The sequence below is a fragment of the Notechis scutatus genome, chromosome 6 (assembly GCF_049901735.1).
Source record: "Notechis scutatus isolate UNSWTSFEM ecotype Mainland chromosome 6, rNotScu1.2, whole genome shotgun sequence".
Lineage (NCBI taxonomy): Eukaryota > Metazoa > Chordata > Lepidosauria > Squamata > Elapidae > Notechis > Notechis scutatus.
Window position 1 is genome coordinate 26913852 of NC_142014.1, and position 12380 is coordinate 26926231.

At 41.5% G+C, this 12380-nt stretch overlaps 1 protein-coding gene across 5 annotated transcripts in view; it reads right to left on the reverse strand.

The window, feature by feature from the left end:
- RELN (reelin) overlaps nucleotides 1-12380 on the reverse strand; it is a 371671-nt gene that overhangs the window by 156017 nt on the left and 203274 nt on the right. For all 5 annotated transcript variants that reach the window (XM_087967748.1, XM_087967745.1, XM_087967746.1 and 2 more), the window contains 5 exons: nucleotides 10383-10495; nucleotides 8736-8944; nucleotides 3543-3671; nucleotides 1981-2090; nucleotides 580-646 (listed from right to left, as the gene is read on the reverse strand). In XM_087967748.1, the coding sequence (XP_087823874.1) occupies nucleotides 580-646; nucleotides 1981-2090; nucleotides 3543-3671; nucleotides 8736-8944; nucleotides 10383-10495 (628 nt within the window). The remainder of the gene's footprint in view (nucleotides 1-579; nucleotides 647-1980; nucleotides 2091-3542; nucleotides 3672-8735; nucleotides 8945-10382; nucleotides 10496-12380) is intronic.

Genomic DNA, 12380 nt, shown 5'->3' on the forward strand with positions numbered 1-12380 from the left:
GTTCCAGATGTTTTGCAATTAAACCCAAGGCACTTATTACAATTAATGCCAATTTTGCTTTCTTTTGCCACAGTGGTTCCACTTCTATTTGCAAGGGCACAACATCCCCTCTTCTTCTTTAGCGGTCAGAGACAATCTCACCTCTGAGAGGTTTTCTTATAATTTCATGGAAAAGGATTTCCACAGTGCGACTGAGCAATAAAGACATACAAAATAAGTTTCAAATCAGACTGGATAAAACCTAAAAGGGCTACCACCTTCATGACTTGGAAAAAAGTAGGAAAATAATCATTCCAATGAGGGACAATTAATTAGAATCTAAAATAAACATTTTCCCTCTCTTTCTCTCTAATTCCAATTAAGGCTGTTGTGTTAACTTCGTGACAGTCCAAGCATTCAATCTCCTGTAGAGATACAGTATGTCTGACCTAAGCAAATCAGGAATCTGTCTTTTTTTTGGCAGGGGGAGATTCTGATTGTGCTATCAGGAGTAATCTCACAAGACAGGCTGTCCTACAACCTAGAAAGCAGCTTTACAGAATACAGAGATGCTGACCGATGCATTAGGATCACACTTACTTGCAACCGTTTCTTGTGCATTGACCTCGCCCTGAGCAGAATTTGAGACAAGATGGACCAATGTAAACTGCAGGAAGGGGAAAAATAAATAAATAAATGTGCTGAAGTTAAATTCCAGAACTTTGGGCATATTTAAGTGAAGCGCATACAAAGTTCATTACATTGTATCTAGCAAGACTAAGTACATACAGGTTGCCCTGGACTTACGACTGTAATTGAGCCTGAAATTATGGGTTGTAATTCCAGGCTGAATTGTGTGCTGATCATTACCATGTGATTGCACTTGATTTAATAGAAATAGAATAGAATAGAACAGAACAGAGTAAAACAGAACAACAGAGTTGGAAGGGACCTTGCAGGTCATCTAGTCCAACCCCCTACCCAAGCAGGAAACCCTACACCAGTGGTGGCTAACCCTTTTGGGCTCTTGTGCCAAAAATTGTGTGCGTGTGCTCACGCTACCAGCACCCAGAAGGCAATGCGCATGGGGCCCCCACGCCCCCGCACATGTGCACACGATTCCCCCTTCCCCGGCCACCCCTTACCTGCACTGCACCTCCCAGTTGATTTTTGGCCTGTTTGAGGCCTTTTTCAGCCTGCCAGAGGCTTGAGGCAAGCCTCTGCAGGCTTCGCAGGCCGAAAAATGGACCCATTTCATCACTTCTAGTATTTCCAGAAATTCAGGAAGTAATGAAATGGGCCTATTTTTTATCCTGCAAAGCCTGCAGAGGTTTCCCTCAAGCCTCTGGCAGGCCAAAAAAGGCCCACAAGTCAGCTGGGAGGCATGCACATGTACAGTGAGGTAAGTTTGCCTGGGGCTCGCGTGCCCACACGAATGGCTCTGCGTGCCACCTGTGGCACATGTGCCATAGGCTCACCATCATGGCCCTACACCATTTCTGACAGATGGCAGTCCAGTTTCCTCTTGAAAGCTTCTAGTGATGAAGCTCCCACATCCTTTTATGACTTTTTTTCATCCTTCTGCTGCAGCTCTCTGTCGCTCAAAATATGTGTCGCAACCACCAATGTGTGACACCTTCCAGCACGCGATTTAATGAGCTTTTTGGGGCCCCGGTAGCCTAACCATGGATAAATCCAAGGAAAGAAAAGTTTCAGAAGAAAACAGAATGTGTAATGGTACATGGGCAGATTCGTTTGCTTTCACTGCTGACGAGACTGGTTTACCGGTATGCTTAATATGTGGTGAGACTTTGGCAAACAGTGCAGTTTTATCTTCATTTTAGATGTTTTGTGACTCCCGGTGTTTTCTTTTCTGTGGGAAATGGGTCCAAATAGCTCTTGTTTAGTGTTTAAGGTTGCCGACCCCTGGCCTACTTAAAGGTTACACACAGATGAACAGGTAATATGTAGATAACACCGGTGGTAATAAATACTACTAACTGCTGTCAATTGCCCACATGTTTCCAAGAACCGATCCGGTTTGTCGCCATCGGATTCTGGTATCTCTGGTTAAGGCTGCATTTGGAAGGGGAATAGTTATACGGTTCCACCTGAAACAAAAGAGACGAGATTTCCTGCTTTTAGAGTGACAAGTTGGTTTTAAAATGTAAAGTCGTTTGGCTTAAATGAAACACAGAAATTCCAGTTCCGTCTACAAGCAACACAAGGTTGTTTTTCATTACAGATAGTCCTAGACTTACGATCCCAATTGTGCCCTTCATTTTACACGGCGAAGTGAGTTTTGCCCTGGGTTACACACTTCCTTGACACAGTTGTTCCGTGAATTGTTGCGGTTAAGTTAGTAACATGGTTGTTGAGTGAATCTGGCTTCCCCCATTGACTTTGCTTGTCAGAAGGTCACAAAAGGGGATCGCGTGAACACTGCAACCGTCGTAAATATGAGTCAGTTGCCAAGCATCCGAATTTGGATCACACGATCAGGGGGAATGCTACAACAGTTGTATGAAGAATGGTCACTAGCCATTGTAACTTCAAACAGTCACTAAATGAACTGTTGTAAGTGGAGAACTACCTGTAGTAACTTAAATTTGATGAGAATGCAGAATAGACGTAATGGTATAAATCCTACCTAGGTTATTTCTCAACACACAAAATTTATCACTATTGAACAATCTTATACTGCACGAGTCAAAAAGAGGGCTGTGAAAATATCTACAGACCCCTCACATCCTGGACATAAGCTGTTTCAACTCCTACCCTCAAAACGACGCTATAGAGCACTGCACACCAGAACAACTAGACACAAGGACAGTTTTTTCCCAAAGGCCATCACTCTGCTAAACAAATAATTCCCTCAACACTCTCCAAATATTTACAAAGTCTGCACTACTATTACTGTTAATCTTCTCATCACTCCTTATCGCCCATCCCCTCCCACTTGTGACCATATGACTGTAACTTTGTTGCTTGTATCCTTATGAATTGTATTGACTATTTCCTAGTATGATTTAATTGCTTATTGCACCCTATAACTATTATTAAGTGTTGTATGTTATGATTCTTGACTCTTGACAAATGTCTCTTTTCTTTTATGTACACTGAGAGCATTTGCACCAAGAGAAATTCCTTGTGTGCCCAATCACACTTGGCCAATAAAGAACTATATTATCTATTATCTATTTTTCCACCAAGTGTTTTAGACCTACCATATTGTTCCTTTCAGTTCAGAAAGAATTTCTAGAAATACCATATTTGGTTATAACTAGTTTTTTTTTCTTAAAATATAAACCTAGTTTGACAGATGCTTCCAAAACTAAGCATTGTTCTGTCAAGTCCATTTTCATAGCTAAAATCCTTGAAGATGGAATCACCTTTTATTCATTTTGGGAGAAGAACATTTTTTAATATCACACCCTTATTTAACTGCCTTGGTTTGCCAGAGAGAAGAAATTACAAGAGGTTGTTATCTTCACAGAATTATGAACAATTTAATTTTTTCATTATTTTTCAGCAGAGATATTTGCATTAAAACATTCCCTTACCCACTGTAGTTTTCGGATGCATAGACCGTGCTATGGGGAAGATGGGATCCAGAACACGTCTCTGGCAAACATTCAGAGTGAAGTAATGACCAAGAACGTCCATGGTTGGTGGAAAATTCCAAACTAACACTGCCAACAAAAAAGAAAGACACAAAAGAGAACAATCTGATTTCTTATCTGGACTAAAATTGCAATAAATTGGTATTTGCACCAAGAATGCATGAAAGCTTTATAATCATGGCTTATTAAATAATAGATCTTGTCTGAGTATATTCATGAACTGGAATAGATCATGGTAACAAGGTCAGCCAATGAATAGGCATAGCAACTAAGTAAGCCAATGAGGACTGATTGGAAACTGAAACTAGAAGTAGCCTAGGCTTGGCTCTACATTAAGCTCTGCAGCTCTGAAGCTATGTTAAGCTCTGAGTCTGTCTATTGAAAATGAAACTGCTTCTCTCCTCTGCTTGCCTGCTGAACTAAAGTGAAACTGATGTCTGTTTCTGAACTCCTGAGTTGCTGTTCTCATGTAACATGTCTGCTTCTGTTTGAGTTTGCTCCATGTTGGAGAAATCTACAACTGGTATTGTAAAATTTACTTTATATGTTTATAAAGAAGTTAAATGAAACCTCAGTCATCTGTGTTTGCTTTGCTGGCGCTGAATTTACTCTGCAATACTCTGAACAGATCTTCCAGATGCTGAAATATGAAGTGCCTGGGAGCACTGAAAAGCTGAACATTTAAGATGAACTATGAGGCACCAAAACACGAGTTGGCTACCCACGCCAGAAAGTGTTTGGCTGATGGGTATGTTCAGCAATGCGTCTAAGCCTTACTTATGCTGCCGGCACATTTGATTAAATTCTACTCAACACTGAAAATCTTTAAGTACTGATGAGAAGCCAGGACAAGAGAAATTGAGAGGAAAGGTTGGTGTCGTTCTGCCAACAATAGGTTCCTAAGATGACTTTGGGTAGGGGAGAGAAGGCTAAATGGGAGGTTAATTTGCTTATGAGAGGTTCTTGGTGGTCTTTGAGCTTGGCTGGTTTCTTGCAGATGTTTCATTACCAAACTAGGTAATATCAGTGCTAGGAGGGAATGGAGGGGGAGAAGGAGAAGGAGAAGAGGAGAAGGAGAAGGAGAAGAGGAGAAGGAGGAGGAGGAGGAGGAGGAAGAGGAGGAGGAGGACGAGGAGGAAGAGGAGGAGGAGGACTGTGAGGTCCTTGATGCTCTCTGAGCTTGGTGGTTTTCTTGCAGATGTTTCATTACCAAACTAAGTAACATCATTAGTGTTAGAGAGGAGTGGGGTGTGTGGAGTGGAGGAGGAAGGGGAGAAGGATGAGGAGGACTGTGGGGTCCTTTGAACCTTGGTGCTAGTTTAGCTAGAAGGGAGTGGGGTATGTACTGAAACACCTGCAAGAAAACCACTGAACTCAGAGATCACCAGGGACCTCTCATTTCAACGGGGATCTACAAATATTCTACTTTATCGGTAAGCTTTATATTTACTAAATTCAGCATTAGAAGGTATGAAAGTTAAGTTGGGCATGGATGTCCCAGTCAACATAAGCATTTTTGGAAACTAAATGGGAAAGACAGACATTGGCTAGAGCAGGGATCCCCAACCTTTTCGACGCCGCTGCCCGGTTCCGACATCAGCTGGGCGCTGCGGCCCGGTATCAGCGTCAACTGGGCGCCGCCATCTTTTATGACGAAAAGGCGCTCCGGTGACGTCATCGAGAGCAAGTTCGTCATAAAGATGGCGGCGCGCGCTTCTGGTGAGCTTTTTCGGTAGAAATGGCTTTCTACCCGAAAAGCTCATCGAGCTGGCGCCGCCATCTTTTATGACGAAACAGCGCCCGGTGAGCTTTCTACCCGGAAAAGCTCACCAGAAGCGCTTTTTACCAAAAAGATGGCGGCGCCCAGCAACCAGCGGCCCGGTAAGGGTTGTTCCGCGCCCGGTACCGTCCGCGGACCGGCGGTTGGGGACCCCTGGGCTAGAGGACATTGGGGAGAATGTGGTGAGATCTTGCCCACAGCTCCCACCAGTCAAAATTGAAGTCCCGATCTTGAATGATGCCATTCATCCCCACAGGAGACCTGCTTCCAAGGGCCAGAAGGCCTTCACAGCATCTCTTCCCTGACCTCCCATGTCAATCATCTCGTGCCATCTCCTGTCCCATAAAAGCGCGGAGCAGTCAAAGCAGAATGGTAAACATATTGCCAGGAACCCTGTGGTTAGAATGCAGTAATGCAGGCTGACTCTGCCCACAGCCTGGAGTTTGATCCTGATAGGGCTCAAGGTTGACTCAGTCCTCAGTTGGTAAAATGAAGACCCAGATTGTTGGGGGCAATACTCTGACTGTAAGCCGCTTAGAGAGGGCTGTAAAGCACCGTGAAGCGGTATATAAGTTTAAGTGCTATTGCTATCTAAGCTGTGGTGGCGCAGTGGTTAGAATGCAGTATTACAGGCAAACTCTGTCCACAGCCAGCAGTTCGATCCTGACCAGCTTAAAGTTGACTCAGCCTTCCATCCTTCTGACGTCAGTAAAATGAGAAGCCAGATTGTTGTAGCAACATAGTGACATTGTAAACTGCCCAGAGAGTACTATAAAGCACTGGGGAGAGACTTGGTGGCGCAGTGGTTAGAGTGCTGTACTGCAGGCCACTTCTGCTGACTATCAGCTGCCTGCAATTTGGCAGTTCAAATCCCACCAGGCTTAAGGTTGACTCAGCCTTCCATCCTTCCGAGGTGGGTAAAAAATGAGGACCCAGATTGTTGGGGGCAAGAGGCTGACTCTGTAAAACCGCTTAGAGAGGGCTGTAAAGCACTATAAAGCAGTATATAAGACTAAGTGCTATTGCTATTGCTAAGTGCTATTGCTATCTAAGCCGTGGTGGTGCAGTGGTTAGAATGCAGTATTGCAGGCAAATTCTGCCCACAGCCAGGAGTTCAATCCTGACCGGCTCAAGATTGACTCTGCCTTCCATCTTTCCGAGGTGGGTAAAATGAGGACCCAGATTGTTGGGGGCAATGTGCTGACTCTGTAAAACGCTTAGAGAGGGGCTATAAAGCACTGTGAAGTGGTATATAAGTCTAAGGGCTATTGCTATTGCTACATACATGCTTGCCAAGAAAGTTGATGCTGCCTTTAGCCATTGCACAATTCCTGTCATTGGCAGTTCAAATCCCAAGGTTGACTCAGCCTTCCATCCTTCCGAGGTGGGTAAAATGAGGGATTTGGTGAGAGATCTTCACTTGATTAACTCTTGTGGGTGGGTGTTTTTTTGTTTTTCTTTTTGATGCAGAACAACACCTACTCCTGAATTTTTAAGAAAACTTTGCCGCCTCTCATTATTAAAAATGAAAGTCAGTTACACTCATTCGGATGAAGCATGAGCCTCATTATATTCTGGGAGCTGTCAAGTAATTGGGGAAGCATTAAACAGGAATTTACTCGCTTGAAAAATGTGCGTGTACCCTAACGTAAAGCGGTGCAATTTAATTCGAACGGCGGCGCCCCCCCATTTAAAATTCCGCAGATGATGCATTAAACCAAATTAATAATTCATTAGCTTGACACCAAATAAGCCGAAGATGGCTTACCCATCTCAGAATCATTTATCTAGATATGGCTTCTCTTGAAGAATGCCCTTTTTGTGCCGTTATTCTATGCCTGGTATTTTAAATTTGCATTAAATAGCCTATGAGGCTTCCCTGGTTCCACCTGAGGTAAAAATTTATATGGGTACCTCAAGGACCGTATTCACTTCTTCGTATATTTATGCCGGGTTTCCTACACATTCCCAGTCATGAAATGAGGGTGCTATTCAAAATAATGCTTTCACGGTACCTGCGCTGCCAAATTGTTTTTGAAATTCAGATGAGATGGGTTGAGAGTTAGCAACTCGTAAAAAAGAAAAGAAAAGAAAAAGTGGATTTGAGGGAACAACAGCAACCAAAAAAAAAAAAAACGTTTCAAAAGACATCAAAGAGCTTCACTATCAAGCAGAAAATTATGCTGATCCATGTATCTTAAAAGAGAGTTTCATTTAAAAAAGAATTATTCATATTACAGCTTCTATTCAGCGCCATTTACTAAAAATGAAACAATTTAGGTCCCCATCCTGCAGTAATATCATGCTCAGCACCAGCAGAACAAATAAATATCTATATCAAGAAGGCCCTCATTTGCATATAAATGTACAGCAGAGTCGAAAGATTGACGACAATGCATGGCAGGAATGATGAAAAAGGGGATTTTTTCACCAGCCTTCTTTATCCGAAAGGATTTGGAATCACAGTTTCCAGAAAAGGTAGGGAACAAGCTTCTTGGAATCCCCTATTTCTGGAGACACCGGATAGACAAAGCCCTGGTTTAAACTTTTAAACTATTTCTTCCCCCTATTAATTTATTAGCTCGATACCCGTGCTTTGCTGCGAAACTATGGGCTTAGTTTTTGGGGAGGAAAATAAGGGGGAAAAATTGTGCCTCTGCCTACCAGCAGGCATCGGTATTCATCTGGCTAGTGTCCTGTCAGTGTGGGAGAGAGTTGAGGGCTGTTTGGAAACTGAAACAGTATTTACGGTGTGAGCGAGAAGGAGACAGCAAGGAGCCTGGGCGTGGCTTAGCTCAATTGTTCTGTACTAAAGCTGCTTGGTGCTGTGAAACTAAAACTGAAACTCCTCTGCTTGTGTTTTGCATTTGGAACAGATTTCTTTTCAGGTGGGGAGGGGGAGTAGAACTCCTTAGCATCAGAGCGTGTTAATAATAATAATATACGAAATACTAATGCTCTGATGGTCATTTTGAAAAATCCTTTCTTAGTGAGCAATCTAGAGGCCAAGAGGAACATACGTGCCAAATTTCAAGTTTGTAGGTTTTACAGTTCGGGAGATTTTGTGAGCCTTCAACTCTCTCACAACTCTGTCACACACTGACAGGCTGGTAGGCAGATGCAGAATTTTTCCTCTCTTATTTTCCTCCCAAAAGACTAAGCCAGGTCACATAGTTTCGTAGCGAAGCACGGTGATCCAGCTAGTTAGTTATACACACAGGGCATTTGATGCACATTTTTTAAAAAAAGGCAAACTTCAAACAGTCACTGAATGAACTGCTGTAAGTTGAGGACTGCCTGAACAAATTAAAGAACCAATTATGTTTGCCAAATGCCACCTGGGTTTGCTTTACCTGTTGCCTGGTTGATGGGTTCCACAGCCCAAGTTAATGGAAAACTGGATCATATGTGTAACAGTAGAAGGAAGGACTGGCAAGACATGGAAGTAATCGACAGCCCAGATATTCCTGTTCCGTCCCTGGTGGTTCTTCTGCTTGAGGCAGAATTTGGTTGCCGGAGTCTGAAGTTCTGGACTGATGACAACTGAGACCAAAGAGGGACTCTTAGATAGAAACAACAAAAATCGGATGGTTAATTTAAACAAGTTTCCAGTGTGTAGCAAAAGAATGACAAATGCAGAATATACCGAATAATTGAGTTGGAAGGGTCCTTGAAGGTCTTGTAGTCCAACTCCCTGCACAAGCAGGAGATCTATACTATTTCTAACCAAGCCTCACCTTCTGTCCAGCCTCATCTTGAAAACCTCCAGTACATCTGAGACAAGCTATTAGCTATTCCACTGATTGATTGTTTTCACTGTTAGGAAATTTCTCCTTAGTTTTAGGTTGCTTCTCTCCTTGATTGGTTTCCATCTCCTCTCCCTCCTCTTCCTCCCCCCTCCTCCTCCTCTTCTTCTTCTTCTTCTCCTCCTTCCTCCTTCCTCCTCCTCCTCCTCCTCCTTCCTCCTTCTCCTCCTCCTCCTCCTCCTCCTCCTCCCCTTCACCCTCCTTCTTCTCCTTCCCCACTGCAGGATGAAGGCCCCTTCCTCATATTTCCAATCCATATGGCCCTGAGCTTTCTATTGTCAATTGGCCCCGCAATACTTGCTGATGTCATTGATCCATCTTGTTTAAGGTCTCTTTTGTGGATGTTTAAACATCCAGAAGTATGTTAGGAAGCAATGTACATAAGAATGTTTATATACTAAGCATATAAACTTACATATACTTATCTATAGGTACATGTACTTAATTTATATACTAAATATATAAACATTCCTAAGTATTTGTTGGGTATTTGTGCTTTTTAGTGGGGAGAGCAGGTGAAAAGGCATGCAAGAAATCCAGAACTACAGTTTTACTGAAATGTATACGGATTTCAAACAAAAAATACTCAAAATAAGATAATCCTGGTTTATCCCACTCTGGTGTTAAATTATAGCTCCCAAAGGCATAGAGACACAGAATCCTTAGTTTAAATGTAGCTCCTTCAAACCCTAAGATCATTATAAATTTAGCTCCTTCAAACCCTAAGACCCTCAGTTTAAATTTAGCTCCTTCAAACCCTAAGAGTTTAAATTTAACGCCTTCAAACCCTAAGACCCTAATTTTGCTCCTTCAAACCCTAAGGCCCTCAGTTTAAATTTAACTCCTTCAAACCTCAAGACTCCTAGTTTAAAGTGAGCTCCTTCAGACCCTAAGACCCTCAGTTTAATTGTATTAACTTCAAGCTCTAGGATCCCCCAGTTTAAATGTAAATGCAATTAATTTAATTTAATTTAAATTTATTTCCTTCTAACACACCCTCAGATGCTAATTTTTCCTTTCATGAACTGGGTCAGAATTTTTCTGTATCCCATCATCAACCTTTAAAAGTGACCCACAGTGTCTAAAAGAGTTTCAGAAAGTGGTGTTAGCAGATATTTTTCTCTCTTTACAGCTCGGAATCAGTCTGTTGTAACCAATCTAATGCTCTTTTCAGAATACATGTCGAATACTTACCTTGTGGGAAGCATAGGTCATTGCATCAAGGGTTATGTGGTCTTTTCTTCCTTCAATTTTTGCGTATAATAAGACATCATTTTCATGAGCTTCTCCAGTGTCACAGCTTCCCCCTGAAATAAAATGCAAGATGCATTAACTTTCTTTCTACTTTAACAGTGACAATGACTGTTTTTTGGTTTATTAAGGTAACGTGGGCCAATATAGGGGAAATAATTCTAACTGAATATTCATATTTCTTTCATTCTAATACAAGTGGAACAATAATAGCAATAGCACTTATATACCGCTTTATAGTACTTCACAGCTCCCTCTAAGTGGTTTACAGAGTCAGCCTCTTGCTCCCAACAACTTGGGTCCTCATTTTACCCATCTTGGAAGGATGGAAGGCTGAGTCAACCTTGAGCCTGGTGAGATTTGAACTACCAAATTGTAGGCAGCTGGCTGCAGCAGAAGTAGCTTGCAGTACTACACTCTAACCACTGCACCACAGGCTCCTAATAATAATATCCATAATACAATGGCTTGTATGTATGGTAAGTTTCTTACAATTTCCCTGGTGTTAAAAATGACCTATCTTCCTCTAATCATTCTTTACCTTAAGGTCTTATCTCTATCACAAGCCTATAGATTATAAAAAAACTTAATAATAATATAATTGAAGAAACATATACCACTGTTCCTGGCCAGTGGCACCTACAGTCAAGGTAATGGGTTTTTGTTACAGATGAAAGCAAAATTGTGATTGAAACACCACCCCTTTTTCTATGTGTCACAATGTCACATCTATGTTGAAAATTGTATTACTTGCAGGATCATCCTGTAATGCATGTTGTTGCTCTGGTTCCCACACCTTTCAAAGCTAAGACTGCCAAATCTTTTCACTTATTTGATATTTGCAGGAGGAAGACATTGTCCACTAATGCTAAATTTACTTGTTGTCCTTTTGAAGTATATACTGAATTAACCCTCACTAATATATTTGGAAAGAGGGCAGAGAAGAGCAACAAAAAAGATTAAGGGGATAGAGGCTAAAACATATGAAGAACACTTACAGGAATTGGGTATGTCTAGTCTAATGAAAAGAAGGAGTAGGGGTGACAAGATAGCAATGTTCCCATATTTGAAGGGCTGCCCCAAAGAAGAGGGAGTCAAGCTATTCTCCAAAGCACCAAAAGGCAGGACAAGAAACAATGGATGGAAACTAATCAAGGAGAGAAACAACCTAGAACTAAGAAGAAATTTCCTGACAGTGAGAGCAATCAACCAACAGAATAGGTGGCCTTCAGAAGTTATGGGTAATCCATCATTGGAGGCTTTCAAAAAGAGATTGGACAACCATTAATCTGAAATGATATGGGTTCTCCTGCTTGAGTAGGGGGCTGGACTAGAAGATCTCCAAGGTCCCTTCCAACTCTGTTATTCTATGTTCTATTTTCCTTCTGTCTTAGTCAAGATTTGAGTTTTCTGTAGTCTTGAAAGAAATAATGTAATATTATCAGGACATGTGGAAATATAGTAGTAAGGGATCAGAACTGATCTAACAATTAAAGTAATACCATAATTATATGCAGGGTGTAATGATATATCAATTTTGAACATTAAATTAAATTTTGATAATACAGAACCAGATTGTCTCAAAGAGAGCAAGCTCAAAGACTGAGAGTTGACAGATTTATTAAGTCAACCTTTGGAGTCTGATATGTTCTTCCAAGAACTCATTATCACCTATCTGAAACAACTGAAATATGAAATATCCAAAACTCACAAATTCTAATTTTGGAGGATTTAATTCAACAACATATTAACATCTTTAACTTCCTATCAAAGATCTGGTTCACCAAGTAATCATAGTTAACTAAGAAAGGATTTCCAAGAACAAGAACAAATTATGTGCCCTAACATTCCTTTGAGCTTATTACTATGCCCTGGTGTAGTGCAAGAACAGTTAAACATCAATTGAAGAGTCCCAAGCTTGCAAATAATTTACTGCTCAAT